Here is a 22,024-nt window from a genome sequence, read left to right on the forward strand (position 1 = left end):
TTATCATTATGTTCGTTTTATTTTGTGCATTAGGGAGCCTCAATCATTTAAATTAATAATTTTCATATCAAAATAATGAGAATATTCTGGCAGTAATTGTGGTATTTTGTTTTTATCTCAATTATGAGAAGATCTGTCAGACCTTTGAAGTCCCAATTGTGCCCCCTCCCCCCACAGAAGAAAATTCTGGATTCACCCCTGATTCCAAGAAATCCGATACGAAGATAGTATTACACGATAATTAGTCCAACAGCTATGCCGGAGCTTAGGTACATTATTTCGCATCATTTTAAGTTCCTTCTCTTTTCATTTTCTTTGCAGCACATGAAATTCTGCAAATTTTTATTTTTAATTGATGACGTACTCGTTTTTTGCTACTAAACCGGTGAAAGACAACCAAAATGAGTTCGTTCACTCTGACCAAAAATTGCAATTGACCGAAAGAAAATAATGAGATACCATACACCATATGTACTCCACATAAGACGCTTCACCAGCTTTTTCTCCTCAACAATATTCTCGTCAGCTCTTCCCTCTTCATAAACAACCCATCACTTATTCTATTCTCTTCCCATGGCTCCTTGTTGTTCAGGAATACTTACTAATTATGTACTTGCAATTTTCAGTGCATCATTTCCAAGACGAAAGGATTGAATAACATTTTGATGAGATCCCTCACAAAAATTAATGGATTTCAAAAGCTTCTGAAAAAATCCACGAGGATATTGACGAATTTTGTGGGTCTCACAGAAAACCTCTTTAGAGAACAAATTGAAGCTCAATAGGTTTTCTGAGAGATTTGTAAATATGTACTATGTGCAGGATGTACTCTTGGTCTCTGCACAGACCACTACACTATATAGGCTCCTTATTTCCTAGATCACTCAAGGTCAGTGGCACCGACTCCATGGGGCCTGAGGGGGCCCGAGCCCCCTCAAAGATTTGTTTGGGGGGGCAGGGCCCCCTAAATAATTCAAGAAAATAATTAAGTTATATTATGCTTTGTGAAATCACAAAACTATATTGGTAATTTTTTTCCCATGTTTGACGATAGTTACCTTTTAAAATAAATTCAACAATGTGTTAAAACAAATAATTATAAGGTTAAGCAGGTTAACTGAATCAGGTGGTGTGAATCATGACAGCTTTTCGGCACTGCGACACACTTTGAATTTAACCTCTTCCCGGGGAAAAACCTCCGATATGGGCCCCCCCAATATTTTTTATAAGTCGGCGCCCCTGCTCAAGGTACTAGAGCTTTGTTCGCGTCGCTGCGACTTCTGCACTTTTTTGTGCTTTCTTGTCCCTTTTCGTTCGCATCACAGAAGGCACTATTTCAATATCTACCGCTGTAAAAATAATTACTTCTTACATTTTAGGAGGAATTTTTGCCTAACACACTACCAACAGCATTAAAGAGGAATGCCTTCCTTCTGCTTTGAACCTATTGCCTCCAAATGTTTGAAAGAATTATATATTCATAGGATCACGTATTGTAATGGTACGGATCGGAGTCGGCCCGATGGGTAAAGTAAAATATATTGCGGCTGGGGTTACGTCTGCGCGCACGCTCACATTTTTGGCATTGGGGAACAAAGGGCGGCACTAAATATCTGTGTGAAGGGTTAATTTTATGTTTTAAATGTATAATATTTGTTTATGTGTAAGTGAAATAGTGAGGAATTGGATTTCCGGGAGAGGCGACGTTGTGGTTTCTCCCGGAAGGTATTTGAAAACCCGCCTCTAAATAGTGTAACTGAGGGCGTTAGTGTGAATCGGAGGTGTTTATGGGTAAAAGGAGAGGTGATAAAAGGCAGAGACACGAGGCCTCTCGCTCTCTCTTCTACGCTCTGGCACGAAGCAAGTTGAATTGTAAGTGCAGTGACAAGCAGTGGTAGCACGACTTCGGCAGTTGGATGAAGTTGCACGCACGTGGACAGCTGGCGAGGGGTGGCTTGGTCATCAAAGAAGGACGTAAGCTTGGAATTTCCCAAAGCCCTAAAAGTCCTTTGCAATCCAGATTGTCCCCCCCCTCCGAAAGTCCCTAGTGAACTCTCCATTAAAGGCCCTAGTGAATTCGCTGTTGACTGGTCTTTTGTCACGGCCCTGCAAGACTTGAGTGCTCGCGTTGAGAAGATTGAGCAATAATTATGAATCTTAGTAGTTACTTGGCGTATCATTGAGCCCTGATTTAAGACGGGTGGCCATTTGAACTGACTTATTTCAATATGATTTCATAATCGCCTTGAATGTAACTTTTGAGAGTCTTATTTCACACCATTCACATTGTTCATGGACCAAGGCGCGTTATGTATTTGCTAGTGGAAGAGATCATTGTCTTTGGATAATAATCATTGGTGAAGTGATATTGGTATTTGAAGGAGAAGACGTGTGGTTAAATTTCACGTTGGAGGTGACGCCGTTGTATTATTGAAGAAGATTTATCATTTGTGATTGGGGTATATTTTGGTTTATGTGTAAATTTTTGGATCAATGTCATTTAATTTATTAAAATCAGTGGTGAAAAGGATTTTATTGAATTTGCTATTATTTGCCATTGCCACAAGTGCCTTCAATCCTTTTGTAAGTGAGTGTGCGTGTGGGCATGTTCAATTGGGGGACTTGATTTGGGGCCCTGAAAAGGTAAGTCTAAGTAGGGGCATTCTTATATTTTGGGAGTTGGGGAATTTATTATCACATGTCCGGGGAGAGATCGAACGGGAGTCGAGCGGGCGGCTCTCGCGGTTCGATCCGTTACAGTATAGAATATGCGATGGGTGGGACCAAACATCAATAATTATTTATAAACCCCTACCCTCGCTCGACTTATGAAATCCAAACTCACCTCGGCTAAAAATTTATTTTTAACCAAAGTAACATCTTGATATTGATCCTGGCAACTCATATGCAAGTTTATTTGATGAACATTACTAATATACTAATGAAATAAAACTATTTGATGAAATTTACTAATATATATGGATTGACACATAATTTTACTACCTCTCTCCAGTGGCTGAGCTAATGCTGGTAATAAATTTTGAATATTATTATCATCTTCATCTGAAGAATCCTCCTCAAGTCCTTGGAGCAGATTTCTAACAATTACATCACGCGCCATCTATTCCTCAAAAAGCGTTCACGTCACGTGAGTTGAACCTTTCTGCCCTTGTCTCTTCGCTCTTGCCCCTGCAGGTGCAGAAGTCACAGATGGAGCAAGCGATGTGAACAAAGCTTAGATGTTGTGCCCTTACAGTCCATCAAGGATGGCAATGCGAGAGAGAAAGGACTTCAATGAAGCCACAACAGGTTGAAAACCTCAAACCTGCGCTGAAGCTAAAACAAGTCATGTAAACAATTAAAATTTTTCCTGGTGAATAATATTCAGGAATTCTTCTTGGGCTCTATACCAGGTTAATTCAGTCATATTGGCTGATATTTAGGAAAATTACTTGTCCTTCAATCTCAAGGCCTGTTACACTCTGAATGCCCAAATTCACACACAAATTTTGGGCCCTCCCGATTTTAAGAGAAAAATTCCTGAAAGTCATGTAAATTACACCACTCTTCGCACGGCATGTTTGAAACATAATGCATTTTTGCCATGTGCTGCTTTAGCGCAGGTTTGGGACTCTCAACCAGTTGTGGCTTCATGCAAGCCCTTTTTTCCCTCACATTGCCATCCTTGATGGACTGCTAGGGCACAACATGTAGTACCATGAGCCTCGGTACAACTGCCATGGGAATTCAGGAATGTGGACAGCATAGTGGTCTGGAAGGAAAAAGTTCTGTGGTATTTGGGGTGGTACATATATGGTATAAGGAAGGGAGCCGAGGGGGGTCTAGACCCCCCCTCCCAACCCCCAAAATGAGGATCTCCATATGCCACTCAAGAAACAGAAACATTCAAGGAACTAGTCTCATGACAATCCAGAACCACATTCAGTTGTTGGTAAGTGCATGGCCACAGATGGCATCTGCATGTGACACATTATTCACTTCATTTCATCATACATTTATTCAATGTACCATCAGAATATAAAAATTTACAGTAGCTGTAATTCACAAAATCACAGCAGTAAGATTTCCTGGGCATTATTAAAACAATTTCCAATTGAATTTGAATTGAAACCAAATTAATTATACAAATCCCAAAGTGAAATCCCACCATCATTAGAGCCAGCAGCCAGAAGGCATGAACTTTCCCACGACTCCACCCGTCCTGCAGAATACACAACACATTGGATCGCTTTGGTGTGATGATTTAACACTGCTAAAGGCTTCATCGGCTTCCTAAAAGATGGCACCACCATCATATTAACACTATTGCTAACACTTGGTGACAGACTCTTCTCACTTTTCGAACCTCCACTCACTTTATCCGAGTGTAGATTGGGTGATGTAACGTCAATGGAATCCGCGATTGAAGGCTGCACCAAGGTTTCAGAGGGGGCTACACGCCTGTCGAGTGATTGGCCTTGGATGACTTCTTTCTCATCATCTACAGCACTGACCTCACTCTTTTGACTTGAGGATTTGCACGACCGCTGCCACGAAAATATTCTTATTCTGCTATCCCAACCTCCGGTGGAGACAATTTTGTAATCCGGTCGGAAATGAATGCTGGAAATTCCAGGGTTTGTTATCGGAGTGCAGCTTCCTAGTTCACAAGTGCCATTCTTCGTATCGACACAGAATTTTTTAATCTGTGCACCTTCCGGAGAGCCGTACAATCCGACTCCTTCGGCTGGGTCAAAGTCCAGGCACAGTATTGGCTCACCAACGTCGAGACAACACATCTCCTTCCCTCCGTTCACGAGATCCCTGAGACTCAGCTGGCCTCCTTCATGTGCGACCAAGAGCATTGGCTGCTGGCTGCGAGGGTCAGAAAAGGCTTTGAGAGCCATGATGTACCCGAATTTCTGAAAAAGTTTCCACAATGAGAGACAAAATGTTAACACAGCCATACCTCGAGATACAAGTGCCTTAACGTACGAGATATTTGAGATAAGTGCCATCGAGGGAGCAAAATTTCGCTTTGAAATACATGCAAAATTTGAGATATGAGGAATGACAGAACTGTGGCGCAGCACATGGCAAAAAAGGCAAAGACCAGTGAAGAGAATAGCAGTGACTAGAATTGAGCAAACAGCAGCATTTAAGTTCCGCGTAAGTTGCATTAAAGTGACCGAAGTACAAATACACTTCAGAAAACCAGTTTCCTTTGCTTTGCATTCTCTTTTCTCATGCTTTTATACAACAGTTGTCATTTATAAATACATACTACATATTTCTTATTCAAAAACACAAAACCAAAATAATTTGGGTAGTATTTTTGGGGCAGGAATGGATTAATGGCATTTCAATTAATTTCAATGGGGAATATTGCTTTGAGATGCGAGCACATTGACATAGGAGCAAAGTTACGGAATGAATTAAACTCATATCTGTAGGTATCACTGTACATAGCCTGAGATGGATACTCACTCACTTTAAATACAAAAGGGGGGAATTGATCTCCATAGCCTTTAAAATTGTTATTTCAAACCTTTGACTAATATTTCCACCAGAATTACACCTTCTTCTAATTCTCGTTTCTGGACACCTTGGATCTATATTCTCAATGCCACACTCATCCTCCTCCTTCTCTTACCCTCATATTTTCCTCACATCTCAAAAGTGAGCATCATTTTTCATTTGAATTATTCTAAGGTATGCCAATTCATTCAGAAACGGCGGTAACCCTCGCAGAAGTTATTGGGGAGGGCCTTGGCTGTTCCTCCCGAGGGAGAAGGTGGAAAACGGGGTAAAGTTAGCTCTACAGCCTCAAAGATACTACATACGTAGGTGGAATGAAAAAACCCAAATGGCCATAAAACATCTCCCAGCAACCGTGCACCTTGTACACTGTTGCGTGCAGGAAAGGGAGTGTTTCACCTCAGGGACCAAATCCCAGCCTCTCAATGAGAATAGCCACACTCACTTACATACACATAGTCACGCATGCATGCAACCAAAACAAGATCCTTTGAGAGGGCTGAAGGGACCCAAACTAAGGCTGGTACTCACAAAAGGCCATATCTGAGTACGCTTGGAGTGAACCTGGACACAACATACTCTTTGAAGACGCCAAAATAAAAGCAAAAGAAAATAAATGCTTCCCTCGCCTTATCAGAGAAGCTATTGAGATAGCAAAAACGCCTTGAATTTCAACAGGGATCAAGGCTACCACCTGCATAACGCATGGAAATGGATTCTCCAACCACCAACCTATGGGAGACCAACAATGAGAGATGGACAACCACCGACCAATGAGAGAACAGCAGCAGAATGAAGAGGCCTATATACAGGCGGAAATTTTCTGAGTTAGTTCACCTTTGACCTGAAGACGCTGACAGCAACGTCAGGGAAACTGTTGTCGCCAAAACCCAACGGACGCGGTGAAAACCCGAAGAGAATGCAGAGATCATCCAAACTAAGGCTTCTTGGTTGACAACCCCGTATTTTTCACAAGGCTGCACAGACCAAGCTAACCTTCCATCAGGCACAATATTTGAACTACTGAGTAGCGGAGCAATGTGCCTGATAGGCACACATGCAAAACAACATTATAAACTCTTAGTGCAGCTCAGTGGTACAACTTAAAAGTTTAAAATGCCTCACGTGGTATGCATAGACCCCCCCTTTACATGCAGCCATACCACCCCAAACCGATCCAGCAAGGTGTGATTTAAGATGCTCTTCAGGCCATTAAGTATAATTACATGCAATGTATTTTTGCAAGTGAATTCTATAAGATCAGTGTTCTTTATAATGCCGAGTCATTTAAAAAATTATACTATAATATTTTAGCCAAGGAGAGAGACCATAATCTTGGACTTTTAGTTTCTAGGTCTACGCCGCTGGAACCGAAATGGCTCAACCTGAGAGAGCAGAGGATGAAGTGGCGGACCAGGAAAACAAAAGAAAAATTACAATTCGATCTACGCATCGCACTCGGGAGCTGGCAGATCTATTGCCCGGAGATCGAGTTTGGTTAGTAGATAAGAAATGCTATGGGACCGTGGTGAGAAAGAGAGCAGAGCCGCGATCCTATGACATCAGGACACCTGAGGGCGAGTTCCGGAGGAATCGAGCATATCTTGTCCTCGCCCCGAATAAAGAACATTACAGCGAAGACGTTCGACCCAAGGGGCCAGTCATCAACAGCTATCGACCTGGGGAATGACGGAGTCCAAAGGAGTCGCTATGGGAGGATAACCAGACTGCCAAATGATTACGGGACTTGTGCGGCTAATGAAAGACGATGGTCTTGATTAGGAAAGGGAGGGTGTTGGGGTAGGCACAGGGAGTGTCGAGGAACCCATCCCCTTCCCTCCCTTGGGTCTTTCCCCTCCTTCCCTCGGAAGGTTTCCTCCCTCACTTTTCATTCCAGGTATCTGGCGACTGAGTGTATATAAGGCAGATGCAAGTCGGACGCGGGAGGAGAGGCACCTGATTGTGTCATGTAATGTCATTGCATTATTCGACCTCACCGAATAAAACCCCATTGAGAAAAGCTCGGTTGATTGATTGAACAAAAAACCCAACAATAACATATATTCATTTTTTAAGCTAAATAATCTGTCACTGATCTGTCCGTATAAATGCGAAAAGCAGAAAAACTGCATTAAGCACGTCAGAACAAACAGCTACTATGATCGTCATGGCTCTATGCTGCCTAGTGATGCGGGCAAATGAAAATATACTCGCACTGTGCATGTGAGATCCATTGCGCCCAATGGAAGGCTATGGATGCATAGTGTTGGTGGATGCACACACACACAAGCACTCGGATGCTGGCTTTCCAATTGGATTTTTCAATGGAGACACTGGCTATGAGATGAGCAATGCTTGGGGGCCTGCGCTGAAAACTGCTACATCATTGGAGAATGAAAATCAGAGCTAACCAATGGGAAGAGACCACTACTGTGATACAAGTATAAATAAAGGCCTCGGTCATCACAGCGGCATCTTTCCCTGACGATGAGGAACGTGCATGATGTTGCCAGAAGATGATGATAACCGTGGAAACCATGGTTGTGTTTTAAATAAAAAATTCTGTGGAAAAACAGAATTTAAAAACGTGAATGGCTTTGAAATGTAAGGGAAAATGGACTCTCTCCCCTGGCTGGAAACTAGAGATGTGCGAATAGTATCCGCGATTACTCGAATACTAGGAAGTATTCGATATTCGAGGTCTCGAATAGTTATGCGAAAAGTACCACCTCGAATACTTTGAATTTCGCGTCGTACACTATCGCACGCACGTCGTTGGTAGTTGACTCAGAAAAATGTTGAGAACTCTAGTCTTGTAGTGCGTGCAGCGCCAGTTTAGGCAAGTTGACGAACTACATCAAATGCGCGGGTTAGAGCGGTGAAAAGAGTTCGACGTGGGGAACCCAAATTGATCCAGGTGAAAAAATCCGAAAATCCCCGGTTTCCCCCACCAGGAAAACCTCAGTGCCGTGGGATAGTAACTTCGTAGAACAATTCCCAAAATCCGCTTCCCCCTCCATCCATCAGCCCTCGGCCCCCCCTCCGAAGCTTTCCTCCTCTTCGAAATCAAACAAAAGGCCCCAGCTCGCGCAAGTTTCGTATAAATAAGACGAAGTGTTTATCATGTGTCATTTATGGCTAATAAGCACAGGCACTTAGTTTGAATCTTTTCCAGGAGATGAAACTACCATAGGGAGAAACTCAGTGCCGTGGGATAATAACATTGGCGCATTTCCCACGATCTGCTATCCCCCTCCATTCAGCACTCGCCTCACCCACTCTGACGCTTTCCTCTTCTCCGAAATCAAACAAAAAAGTCCTCGCTCGCGCAAGGATCGTATTACGAAGACCTTTGCTTCGAAAAAAATATCGAGTTACGAGAACAATGAAAACGTGTTTCACGCCCTCCCCCCTTTTCTCACCCACTGACCTTTTTCTGGCTACCTGCTTCGAAGTTCCCCATTTCAAGAGGTCAACTGCAGCATGAGTACCGTGGGGTATTAGCGCATTTCCCAAGATCCGGTAACCCCACCCATTCAGCACTAGCTCTGAGGCTTTCCTCTTCTTCGAAATAAAAAAAAGGTCACAGCTCGCGCAGGGATCATATTACAAAGACCTTAGCTTCGAAAAAATACCAAGTTACACGAGAACAATAGAAACGTGTTTCGGGCTCTCCCTTTTCTCCCCCACTGACCTTTTTTTTCTACCAGCTTCCAAGTTCCCCATTTCTTTGGAGGTCAAACGCTGCATGAGTCATCTATTAGCACAAAAGGTGTCCAACAATGACTTCCGTCAGTTGATTCTACACCTTTATTGGATTGAAATATTAGTAATGTTCACGTACTTTCAAAAAGAATAATACCAAACACGACGTATTTCTGAGTTTATTTAAGCATTTTACGCAAAGAAATAAATGCCAAAATACGACCGAGACTTAGCATTCTGGCGAAACTCGATATCCTCGCAACTGAGCTTCTCGGAAGTTGATGCGGTATTTTTTTTCCGAAAACATATATCAAGTTACCTGAGTGGTGCTATAAATCTTTATTGTTACAGTCCCAGACGAAGGGATATTTTCTCAGGATATTCGGTTTATCCCTGATAGAAATTCCAACTCATCTTCTTATCTCGTGAGAACTCCCAAAGATGGACTGAAAATAATTGAAGAAAATCCGGTGGAGAAGAGCTTGTATTTTGCAAAATGCCTCAGATTGTTAGCTAGCACTTGGCAGCAGTAGTGGGGGTAAAGCGATGTTAGTTGAATTAATTATATGCCCAATTGTTTCCATAAAATTAAAATATTCATTAATCAGCTAAATTCCTGTTCGAATCCTTTAAAGGAAATCAAAATTTTGTGTTGCCTTCTGCATATGCAACCGAGTCAAACATTCCAGCATTCATCGTTTAGTATTCGAGATATTCGAAATTCGAGGTATTCGAATATTCGAGCAATGATTTAATATTCGAATTCGATATTCGAATTCGAGAAATCTGCTATTCGACCCATCTCTACTGGAAACCCAAGAAAACATAATTCAGTCTATTCACTGGGAAAGCACCAGATCTTTTTTTTTTTTTAGCAAGAATAGCTAGAAAAAATTCATGGTCTAACAATAATTTGACAGCCAATGACTAGTCTGAAATGATGTGACAACAACCATCTGCCATTTTAGCATTGCAGTCTTACCTTCGAATTTTTGGTGAAATCCTCAAAGTTTAAATGAGCTAATCTTTCCCCGGTGTCAAGTGAATATACACCAACAGAATAGCTTTCATCAGGACAAACTATCATGGGATTCCTCCCGTCTTCTGCTTGCAAAATGCTGAATCGACAAAATATTGAATGCCTCGTGTGGATAGTGTACGAAGGAGCCCAGCCGCCTCCTTCCAGCGAATGCCATGACTTAACATTTCCGTCTCCTTTTCCTTGCGTGATGAGGTTGTCACCATGGCACGCTACGTTGAGGCATGGACCAGAATGAGCTTGGAGTCCTTCCACACTCCTATTACTCTGAAGAAATGAAAAGAAGATACACAGAAAATAATCAGTTCCCTCTTCCTTGATTCGATTCCCAGTCCAGGGGAATTTTTACTCATGATGGTGATTAATGAAAATTTCACCATCACTCACGCGGCAGGATTGAAATAAACCACAGAGTACCAGTGGCGCAAGCAATTTTAAAAGGAAATTTTAGTGTCTTTAAAAACGAACTACTGGTGTGAAAGTTTTAGTTCCTTTGTAAGTTCATATTTAATGAAAAATATGTAATAAGAGTAACATTGTCATTTTATTTTCAATATTGTCTATGTTTGTCACAATCTGAATTCGTACCTACCCAATATATCCTCTCTTTTCCAATTCCGGCATTTTTTTCTCCATAGATATTACTGACAGGCATGTATTTTTATCTTAAGTTGCCAATACCATTTTTATATAGTTGCCCCTTAGTCAGAAACTTTTTCTGAGTGGAACACTTGCTTGGCTCCCTTGCAATATCTCAGACAACCTACTAGGAAAAGCCATCCCTTATACTTCCACAGTGATATCTCACATGCATGTATTCAGTCCACATGTAGAGTGCTCCGTGGCATAAATCTCAATGGCATAGATCCCCCTCCCCAAAGCCTCAGAGAATAAAAAAAATTATTTAAAACTATAGTCTAGTTTTGCCATATAATAACAGCATCTGCTTAAAGTTAAAGATTGTTTATTAATACAGTAAAATCTCACCTCTTTACATCATAAACCTCCATACTTCATACCACCCCTACGGTCCCGTCAGTTTTACATGTAAATTTATAGGCAAACCTATTTGTAGTGAGCCTCTCTATCTCATAAAACCTCCACTTATCATACCAAGGAGATACCCCCGTGACAGCCTAACTACCTCTGCAAATAGTGCCGAGACAACTAGAGACCATTAATGCAGCCGCGATTACGTACATGGAATGACATTTTCAGCAATAAATGTTTCACCCATATTTTTTTTCTTATACACCTTTATTATGCTGTAATTTTCATGTTAATCATTAGTTGTGGCCATTTTGTTCCATATGAGAGCATACCTAACAGTAAATAAGAAAAAAGGTATCCAACTGTCCCAATAATTTTAAGTGACTGTTGAATTGAGAGAGATCACATCATTTTCTCTCGAATCGTGGTAAAAATCAAGTGATAGCGCTTGCTTTCTGTAATTATTAAATAACAAATACATGCTCACTAATGCATGCATGTTTGTTTAAACACATAAATGTAATGGTTTAAAAGACAGTAGTGCCTTCATTTTCGAAGGATATGTAAAAAAGGTGCCTATCAATGAAACCTCTCCATAGTGAACCTCCACACATAAAATTGCCCTAAATTTGGTCCCCTCCATTACGATGTAAAGAGGTTTTACTCTACATTCAGGGAGCAGCACGTCATTTGACGTGGTGCCGTCCAAGCCGAGATACAGGGCACGTCAATTGACATGCTCTGCCTTTCTCCACCTCCGTACGTGACTAACATCCACTTCTGAGTATTCCGATCATGTGACTGGCCTTCGGCAAGCTTCCCTCTTTTGACCCGTGTACGCCGTTTGAAAATAGCAGTATTTGAATGGAAGTTATGCCTTGGAAACCTCCATCTATTTTTCTTTCTCATTTTAACAGCCGATTTTTACGACTTCAATGAACGCAGGAATAGAAGGATCAACAACTTTGCTATTTCCACATGGTAATATTATCAAGGTGGCTTGATAATGTTATGCTGTAATGAAACCATGGTTGGTGTCAATAAATTACCATGTGGAAATAACAAAGTTGTTGATCCTTCCATTCCTGCGATTATGGATTTCCACCAAGTTATGCCCGCTACTATTAATTAATTAATTAGACTTAAATAGACTTGAATGTGTTAATATCATGGCAGTGAGATGAGCCACTGAATACTGACTGGTGACTGAGGAGTCAGGGAGTGTGTGTGGTGTGCCCCGAGATGACTCCACTCTCCCCTCCCCCTCATGGGGGGACCCGGAGAGCGGTCGCCTCCCAGGCCCCGCAATACCCTCCCCCCAAAGCATGTTCCTAGTTATGCCACTGAGAGTGGTTATGACATTTTTGCCGTATTTCTTGAAGGCTCTTTAGGTTTCTTCAAACACCGATCCTTAATAGGCCATTCAGGTGGATTTTCATGCTTTTTTGTGCTTGCATTCCTTTATTCCTAGCTTTTTCTCTTGATTTCTGAATTCCCCCTTAATTTTTAAGAAAAATTTATCATTATGATCCCATTTCTTAGATCATACAAGTATGGTCGGGCACATGGACTAAGACATTCCCTCATTAAGGACATTTCCTCCTTTCTAATCTGCCTCCCACTCCAGTTTTGGCTCCAGAGCAACTCAGTGCTCCAAAATTTTGCTCTCGACATTTCTCGATTCACATTCAAGTCTCATTGTGGTGGGCTCTCTGAACTACTTGAATCTGTTTAATGCAAATCATATCAAATAAGTCTATACTTGAGGACTTGATCTCGGAGTAGCTAACAAAAAGAGATAGTAAGGATGAAAGTTTCTTTCTGGATTTAGAGGGGGATGAGACAGAGTAGATTTCATTGTGTACAATGGTTCAAACAGTGACTTAGTGGAACAACACACTGACTTCGGAAAATCCGGAGATATTGCGTCTTGACAACTGGTATACAAGTCCAGCTGTATTTTGTACGTTTCATGATTGAGCTACAACAGCATGTGGTACTGAACGAAAAACCAGAAGCTGTATTCCGAAGATGGAAACTGTTTAGTAATTAATGCGAGAGAGGCTGCTAGGTGTCGGCCTACCACACCGATATTATAACTGCTCCCATTGTTGTGAGGAGTGAGGGAGTCAACCTGGCTAAAGGCAACAATCAGCATTGTCGTGTGGCTGGAGTAAGTAGTGTGGTTGAATGCATGCTGTGTGACAAAAGACCAGGGGCTCTGAGCCGAACCATCAGGGGAAAGGAGGGCAGGCACTGTTCCCTGTAAGTTCCCGCTGTTTATTGAATGAAAATTCAACTTTATCGTGAAAAAATGGTTATAAATGAATCATTCAAAGTATTGTCCATCGCTAGCAACAACTTTTACCCATCATTGTGGCAGAGCCCGAATACCGTAACGGTAAAAGTGTTCATTTTTTGAGGCTACCCACGAATCATGCCATTTTTTGGTGTTTTCGTATGAGCGCAACGGCAGATCAGCCAGACCATGTGCCATACAACAGAACAAGTAATAATCGGACGGCGTAATATCTGGGGAATACAGCGAGGGGTGGGGGAGGACTTCCCATTTGAGCGTTTACAGGTAGGTTTTAATAGGTTTTGCAACGTGGGGTCAAGCATTGTCATGCTATAGACTCACTTAGAATCATAAGGAATCCAAGTTCCTTACTTTTGCATAAATTCCAGCACATCCAATCACTTGGAAATGGATTGGTGGGTAACTCCTAACGCATAAGCAAGCTCTTCTTGAGTTTGATACTGATCTTCATCGAGCAATGCCTCCAATTCAGCGTCTTCAAACGTTTTTATTCTTCCTTCACGTCAGCATTGGAATGACCGTCTTTGAAGCGACAGAAGCAATCATGGCGCGTTGTTTCACTTAGAGCAGCATCTCCGTAAACTTTTTGGAGCTTTTGATGCACTTCAGCCTCTGTTTTCTTCGAATGAAAGAAGAAAATGAACACTCCCCGCAAATGACGGTCACCTGACACAAACGCGGACATTTTCACGCAACAATAACGATATGACGCTAAAAAATATAGCCATTGTTGTTGAGCGGTTTGTTTACCAAATGTCTAAGCTTGATTCGTGATGTTTTCAATTCATCAAAATCGACCAGTAACCTAACAGTAATTGCGCACCTAATACATTTTCATTAATTATCCCTTTTGGGGCAAATATTTAATTTTCAAGCAAGAAAATATATTTCCCACACAAAAAACAAAGTTAAAGAAACGAGATTTCAACTTCAACTCCTCTGAAAAATTACTTGTAGTGAAATGGTGCTACAGTAGAGAATAGTGAATGCTGTCGTCCACTAGCCGTTCAGCAGAAATTATAGATGCTGGAAAGATTTAAATAAATAAAAGATCGTAGCACTTTTCCACAAGATTTTTCACTGCATACAACGCGTTTCGGCTCACAGAGCCATCACCCGGTACAAGACTCTGGTACAGATGGCTCAGTGAGCCGAAACGCATTGTATGTAGTAAAAAATCATGTGGAAAAGTGCTATGATCTTTTATTTGAACTGAAAATACACAACCCTGGTATCTTTTCACTAGAAAATTATTTATTGGTACGACACGTTTCGATGCTGAGGCGTCATTCTCAAGTACACTGTTTATAATATCGACAATCCAATAAATACCCAAATTCTGGCAGGGGGGGAGGGAGAAGGGATGTACGGGAGGGGGGGGGATTTGGGGAGGAGTGGGAGGGTTGGTGAGGGAATGGTTGGGATGCGTGAATAAGCCCACGCTAGGAGAGGCAGGTAAGGTTCCTCGGCTGGGGGAAAGGGTTGCTAGAATTTGGGTATTTATTGGATTGTAGATATTATAAACAGTGTACTTGAGAATGACACCTCAGCGTCGAAATGCGTCGAACCAATATATAATTTTCCAGTGAAAAGTTACCAGGGTTGTGTATTTTCATTTCAACATGGATTTTCACAAAGTAAAAGCTGAATTGATTGAATTCATCTTTTATTTACTTAAATATATCTAACTTCCACCAATTGAAGCCTGAATCTGTTGAACTTATACAGGAAAGAGATACAGGATAATGGGAGAAGTAGCAAGAAAACCAAAGAGTGTGTCAGATTACTAGCAGGCCACCCGTTGTTGCTCGGGGAGGATAGTACCCAAAGAAGCAGAAAACTTGGAATTCACGGTCACATGGCAGGATTTTTAGGGAAAGAAACAAAGCAGATATGATAACTCTATTCATATTTAATAGCAAATTATGGGAAAAATGATTTATGCATACTGTACACAGGATCAGCTTATAACCTGCTCTACAACATTGGGTGTGTGTATGTATATATGTGCATAGACCAAATTGTTATATGAATGCATGCCCTAGTAAAACGGTTAGCACCGAGAGGATTATTAGGTAAGTGTAGTATCCTGTGAGCCACGTTTTCCCTTTGAGAGTGTCAAGAGGTGTGCCTACCACGCACGATGTCGTACTACAGGAGTTGCACGATGTGACATATCAAACGGTATTGAGAAAATGACACAAAGGACACGCTGGATATAGCCAGACTATGGGCTTTGGGAGCATGAGATGCACCAACGTACTAACTTTGGTTGCAATCCGTGCAGCCATGTGGAAATACAGGCACCCTCTTTTATTTAATTAAATACACCATGCTTCCGATTATCCTAATGGGCTAATTAATGAATGGGAGAGACGGCACAAATAATCAGAAAACACGGATAACACAAACTTTCACTTCAATGTCTTGTCATATTCATAATTAACGTAAAACAAACAATTAATTATTATTTATGCAGTTATTCTGTCATTAAAGAGTGCTTCCCAGACTCATTCTTTGCCAGGTTGCGATCTTTTTAGTGGCGATAACATGGTTGACTCGTATTATTAATGCTCCATGTAAGGCCTGGTTTCAAAAACTGTACATCCGTGGCTGTGTGATCGCGGATACAGAAAAGTGGTTTGCACAAACGCTTCAAAACCACTGCTCAACGTCGGAAACTACCCTGTCAGGCACCACGCCATGTAGTCATGTCTCGTGCAAGTTGCCCAGGTTGCAACCGCTGCGGGACGTGTATCCGTGATCACGGAGCGAGGTCGTGCGCTGCGAGGCTTGGAAAACAGGAACACGGTGCTCCCGTGAATGCAGCTAGCGGGTGATGGCTTCTGTTTTACAAAGGGGATTCTAACAGAAATAATAAGCCCTGGGTATCCTCGCATTAATGCAGTGGTTCTGGTGATTTTGCATCCGATTTTACTTTTTGATAAAGATCGCGGAAAATATTGAGCTAGAGTGAAAATAATTCACGGATAATCCGCAACACAGATATACCGCAGCCGTATAATCCAGAGTCTATTGTAGATTCATTATTAAGAAATTCTGTCCTCCTAAACATTTAATAGACAAAGGAAATTATATTATTTTCTCAAATGAAGCAAATTCACAAACAAAATTAATTAGAAAGACTGCATCATGGAGCAAATGATTGGGAATTTAGATCCACAACATATCAATAAAAAAATAGATACATATTAAACATGAATTTTAGAGCAAACCATGAATAACAAAAGGCAAGTGACCAAAATTTCGTGTCATGACAGCAGAATTTACCAAATTGTCGAAACGGTTGAGTTCACCTTTTATGAAAACACTTTTTTTGCATGGAGAAATTCTTTTCAATGCACGAGAGCTGTTACGATCACATCTTTGTGCCTGTTCCTGCATTCAAAATACTTGCCGAGAGAATGAAATCTACCCTTAACTTTTCAAACATCACCCTTCTTGAACAAAAATAGACAGGAATAATAGGTGGTAATAAAGAAGTAAAATTTCTATTTACTTTAATTTTCATGAAATACATCGATTTTATAAACACATTAGATACGATATTTCGCATTGTTGCCTGTATACGGTCAAAAGTGTGTGTTAGATTGGTGTATGAATGAAGGTTTGATTGCATCAAGTAATGAATGTCCTAAGTGTGGAAAGCAAATGAAATTAACCAAGAGATCCAAGAAGACTGATGGGTACGAATGGTTAGGTAAGAATTGTACACAACTGAATCCGCATGAATGTACACGTTCTGAAAGGAAGGGCTCTTGGTTTTTTAATATTCATTTGAGTATAAGTCAGATTTTGAAATAGACGAGTCAATGGTTAGGGCAATGTATGCAGAAGTACAATATGGCAGTTTTGAAAGTGACGGATAAAACAGTGACTGATTGATATAGTTTTTGTAGAGAAGTGTGTGAGACTGTATTGGTTGAAGAAAGTACTAAGATTGGAGGTGTAGAAATGACTGTCGAAATTGATGAACGTAAATTTGGAAAAATGAAGTATAGAAGAGGAGGGTATGTGAAGGGTGAATGGGTGTTTGGTGGAATTGAAAGGGGGACGAAAAATTTTTTTTTTTCAAGTGGTTCCTAATAGGTAAGCTGAGGAATCACTTGGTGTGATTAAGAAATGGGTATTGCCTGGAACTGAGATAATTTCCGATTGCTGGAAGGCCTACAATTGTTTAGAACAAGAAGGTTTTAAACATTCGAAGGTCCAACACAATGTGCATTTCAAGGATCCGGAGACAGGTGCCCACACAAATACGATTGAAGCGACATGGTTGGCTATCAAAAGGGCTTCGAAGAATACGCCTCACAAAGCTTACTATTTTGAGTCGTACCTTTACGAATATGTGTGGCGAAAAAACCACGGTCACTCGGTGGGCCCGGATGCTTTTGAAGCATTCAAGAAGGACATACCCCTTGGGACAGAGATCGTGAAGTGGATTATGACAAGCGTCCCAAATCGAATTCAAATTGTTTTTTTTACAGCAAAATTATAAATTTCTTAATAATCATATCTTTTTGCTGTCAGAACAAATAAAATTCTGTATTTAAATTGAATTTTTCCAGTCATTTTTACATATTTTTCAAAGAGTTCATCGTGTGCCGACCAGGGGGTCTAACTACGGTCGCGCCATAAAATATTATGTCTAAACTTTTTTAATACCACCTCCATTGATCATTTTATTCAGTCAAAGTCAAATTATTCTAATTGCATTCCCTGACAATTAATGAACAGGATGTTGTTAAGTCCTTCGTCCAATTTTGCATGCATAAAAGGATAGTTTCTTTATTAGCCAGGTGAATGAGTAGGAAGGAGACCCTCAGGCTTCAGATACTAAAAAAGTATGAGACAAGGAACATAAACTGCTAGTTTATAGTATAACACTGAATTTAGGATCATGAAAACTATCGGTTGTTTCTCCTCACGTTTTCCTGAAGATATTACTTTCTATTTCTTAGGTAAATATAATTTGCATTCTAACTCCTATCCTTTAATTGGAAGTTCACACACATATATGTCAATACTTGCCTCCCATCCAGAGGGTATGCATTACAAGCTTTCTCACAAATGTAAAAAGCTTTTGCGACCTTAATCAATAATTATTAAGTTCTAAAAGGAACTAAAGAAGACATTAGAAATATTCTGCAACTTGTGTTCCTCTTTGCGAATTTAACGATACATTAGAGTTGTTCACCTGGAGACTCCATAACTGCACCTGTCCTGACTGACAACCGGCGAAGAGTTTTTCATTCCCTGATTTCTCCCAGAAATGTAGGCTATGCACAGGACTTGGATCACCTTTAAGTGTGTAAAGTGGACCGGGTGGTGGACGCGGCATCTCAGGCTAAATTTAAACAGAATAGGCATGCTTTAGCACCTTCAACAAAACATCGACAGTGCTAATAAATGTCAACTCCAAAATTAAGGTTTCATAAACCAGAAACGTACAATTCATCCAGTAGTCATCGAAAGTCCATTTGTAAACAAATAACTTTTAATACAATTCGCACATGTTCGAAACAAGAGACTAATGAAAAGCTCATGCAGTTACTTTTATCGGCAAGAGATGGCGAGATGACTCCTCTCGCATCAGAGTCCTCTCTATGTTGTCTCAAAAACCATGAAGGAGTAATGTTGAGAACAGCCATCCAGAGGACTCTGTTTCCCGTCTTAATTTATGGAGGGCTTTACGATTTCAGCAGGGCAATGATAGTTCGCAGTTAAATTAGTCATCAGTAGCAGTGGCGCAGCGAGGGGGGCCCAAGAGCTCAGAGAAATTTTTAAGTTTTATCCACTTTACTTAATTGGATTTATATTATTTATAGGATAGTGTTTGGTTAAAAAAAGTACCCCTCAGTAAGCCGTAAAACTTGCCATTATGAACCATTTATCTTAAAATTGTTCTGGGGAGGGCTCCCGCACCTCCCGCTTACCCTGGTGGGCCATGCCTCCTGTATCAGTTGCGCCTAAACCCCCCCTAGCCTTAATTTCTGGCTGCGCCCCAGCAAGGAGTGAGTATGGTATGTACAGTAAGTGAACTCTCAACCGAAGAAACCTTAGCGAGGCCCCTTCAACCCTCGCAAAGTTTTCCTTCGAAATGAGTAAGTACCTACTTACGAAGAATTTACGGTTGAGAGGCTGGGGTTGGTCACTACTGCGAATTACCCCGTTCCAGCAAACCAACACAGTATTTGTTTTGTACCTGTGACGCGTGATCCCTACTTCACGCCCATTGTAGAATATTTTCTGTTTTTCGTTAGTTAATATTTAACTATATTTGCATCAAACCCAAGAACAGTCAAGGATGTTTGATTGGGCAAACACAGTCCTTTTTTATTGTGTCATTCATTATAAATGTTTGTTATGTTTTTTGCTTTGGTCCTTTTATTTCAGCGGCGGGCGGTGTTGATTTTGTTTTTAATTTGTATTGAAAGATGACGAAGTTTTTTTGTTTGGACTGGTTTGGATCACACTGTTCTTGACCAGTCGTTGTCAAAATACCCCTTGCTATGAGTTTAGTTCTGAATACGTTTGAGACGTAAAAGTTTTTTGCAAATGGAGTTCCACTTTTTGTTAAAGAAGACGTTTTAACATTGGATTTATAAACAAATCCTTGACCCGGTCACCCCCGCTGGCGGGAGGGAGCTAGTTTTCGGAAGGAGCCCCCCGGAGAAAGGCGGGGGTGAGCGAGTCATGGTGGATTAGCGACCCTTCGGAGGGTGTACCACGCCAAACTCCAGACTACCTGCTCAATGGCGCCAGAAAACGCATGCCAAACCACAAAGAGTTAAATAATAAAGACTAACAAAGAAAATAAAAAAAAAACACTCCTTCAAGAAACTCAGATATTATATCACTATCATGACCGCCTCCATTAGCAATTTAATAATAATAATAATATAATATGGTATTTCCCCGAGTATAGGTCATTTAAACAAAAGTTAGCAGCCAACGTTTCGATTTATTTTCTTAAATCATCTTCAGGGCTATGTTAGAAAAAGTGTGAAACAATATAAAATACAGAGAATAAGACGATACACAATATTTATACATAAAAAAGGAACAATATTGTGTATCGTCTTATTCTCTGTATTTTATATTGTTTCACACTTTTTCTAACATAGCCCTGAGGATGATTTAAGAAAATAAATCGAAACGTTGGCTGCTAACTTTTGTTTAAATGACCTATACTCCAGGAAATACCATATTATATATTAAATAAGGTCAAGAAAAGAAAAAAAAATAATGCCTTTAATTATCAACCGGATTTAAGACTACAAAGACCTTTCTAACAATGGACGCGCACATACATCCATGCCCTGAATGGGAGCAGTGGCGCCGATACCATGGGGCATGAGGGGGCCCGAGCCCCCCAAAAAATCCTTATGGGGGGGAGGAAAATATGTGTCAGGCTTGTCAATTTTCCCCAGAGTGTCGAGGCATCGAGAGTCGAGTTTTCGTGGTTCTAATGTCGATCACATGACTCTTCTTAAATGCTTAAAAACTTTAAAACTCACTATTTATCAAGGGGGCAAGATCCTAATAACGGCGCACCCCCAATATTTTTTTATGAGTCGGCAGCCCTAGATGGGAGATAACCCACCCAGGCGGGACTCGAACCCGCGACCCCTGGATTAGCAGGTGAGGACTTGACCCCGCTACCACCGAGGCCGGCAGGGAGTAAGGTTAAGGAAGAGGGAAAGGACAGGGGGAAGGACGAGGTTTGGGTGTGTTTGCAGAGGTGGTAATTTTTCAGGCTCTGGGAGAAAGCAGAAAGGTTTTTTTTCAGGGTTGTGCCGGGGAGTTGTCTCGGGAGGGGAAGGAGGGGGGGATAAATTCACCCCTAAACCTTTTCCTCCAACCCCCTCTCCTTAAGGCTCCCGGATACCGCGGCCAAAAGCTACGCTGCAGACGTCTGAGTGGATTTATCGGAGGCATCTGAAATTCTATCAACATAAAATTGTAATACTTATTTCCGAAGAATAAATAATGATACTTAAAATAAGTGTCACCATTTTTAGTATCTCATTTATCACGCTTCAATATTGACGTCGGAAAAACTTTAATTTCGGTAGCATTGGCTGCCTGCTACAACGTGTGTGACGATGGAGTCCAAAATCGTTTGCATTCATTTTAAACAAGAATCCTTTATCTTCACATTGGTGCATGCCACTTTAATGTACTCCTCATTGTAGCGGCACTAAGTCAATCCATTCGAGCCATGCGTTTTCCTCGGCAGCGGCATTCTCCCGTACACTTCGCTTTCAGCCTCCGTGCGAGTCTCAGCGCGCGGGAGGAGGGGCAGAGGCAGGGGAGAGAGCGCTGGCACGGACTCTGTTGTAGAGATGGGCGGTATTCCGCCGATTAATCGATTAATCGTATCAAATGATCATCGGTTCCCAAGCATC

General features: G+C 41.1%; 1 protein-coding gene across 1 annotated transcript; it reads right to left on the minus strand.

Annotated features, from left to right (window-relative positions):
- Positions 1 to 3,999: 3,999 nt before the first annotated feature.
- On the minus strand, positions 4,000 to 19,172 carry LOC124169383 (guanine nucleotide-binding protein subunit beta-like protein 1). Its single transcript, XM_046547973.1, has 4 exons — positions 19,065 to 19,172; positions 18,811 to 18,960; positions 10,226 to 10,549; positions 4,000 to 4,922 (listed from the first exon to the last, which is right to left on the minus strand). The coding sequence occupies exons 2-4, from the start codon at positions 18,952 to 18,954 to the stop codon at positions 4,137 to 4,139; spliced, it is 1,254 nt and encodes a 417-aa protein (XP_046403929.1). The 5' UTR covers positions 18,955 to 18,960; positions 19,065 to 19,172; the 3' UTR covers positions 4,000 to 4,136.
- Positions 19,173 to 22,024: the final 2,852 nt, after the last annotated feature.

The sequence above is a fragment of the Ischnura elegans genome, chromosome 12 (assembly GCF_921293095.1).
Source record: "Ischnura elegans chromosome 12, ioIscEleg1.1, whole genome shotgun sequence".
In the NCBI taxonomy this organism is placed as follows: Eukaryota; Metazoa; Arthropoda; class Insecta; order Odonata; family Coenagrionidae; genus Ischnura; species Ischnura elegans.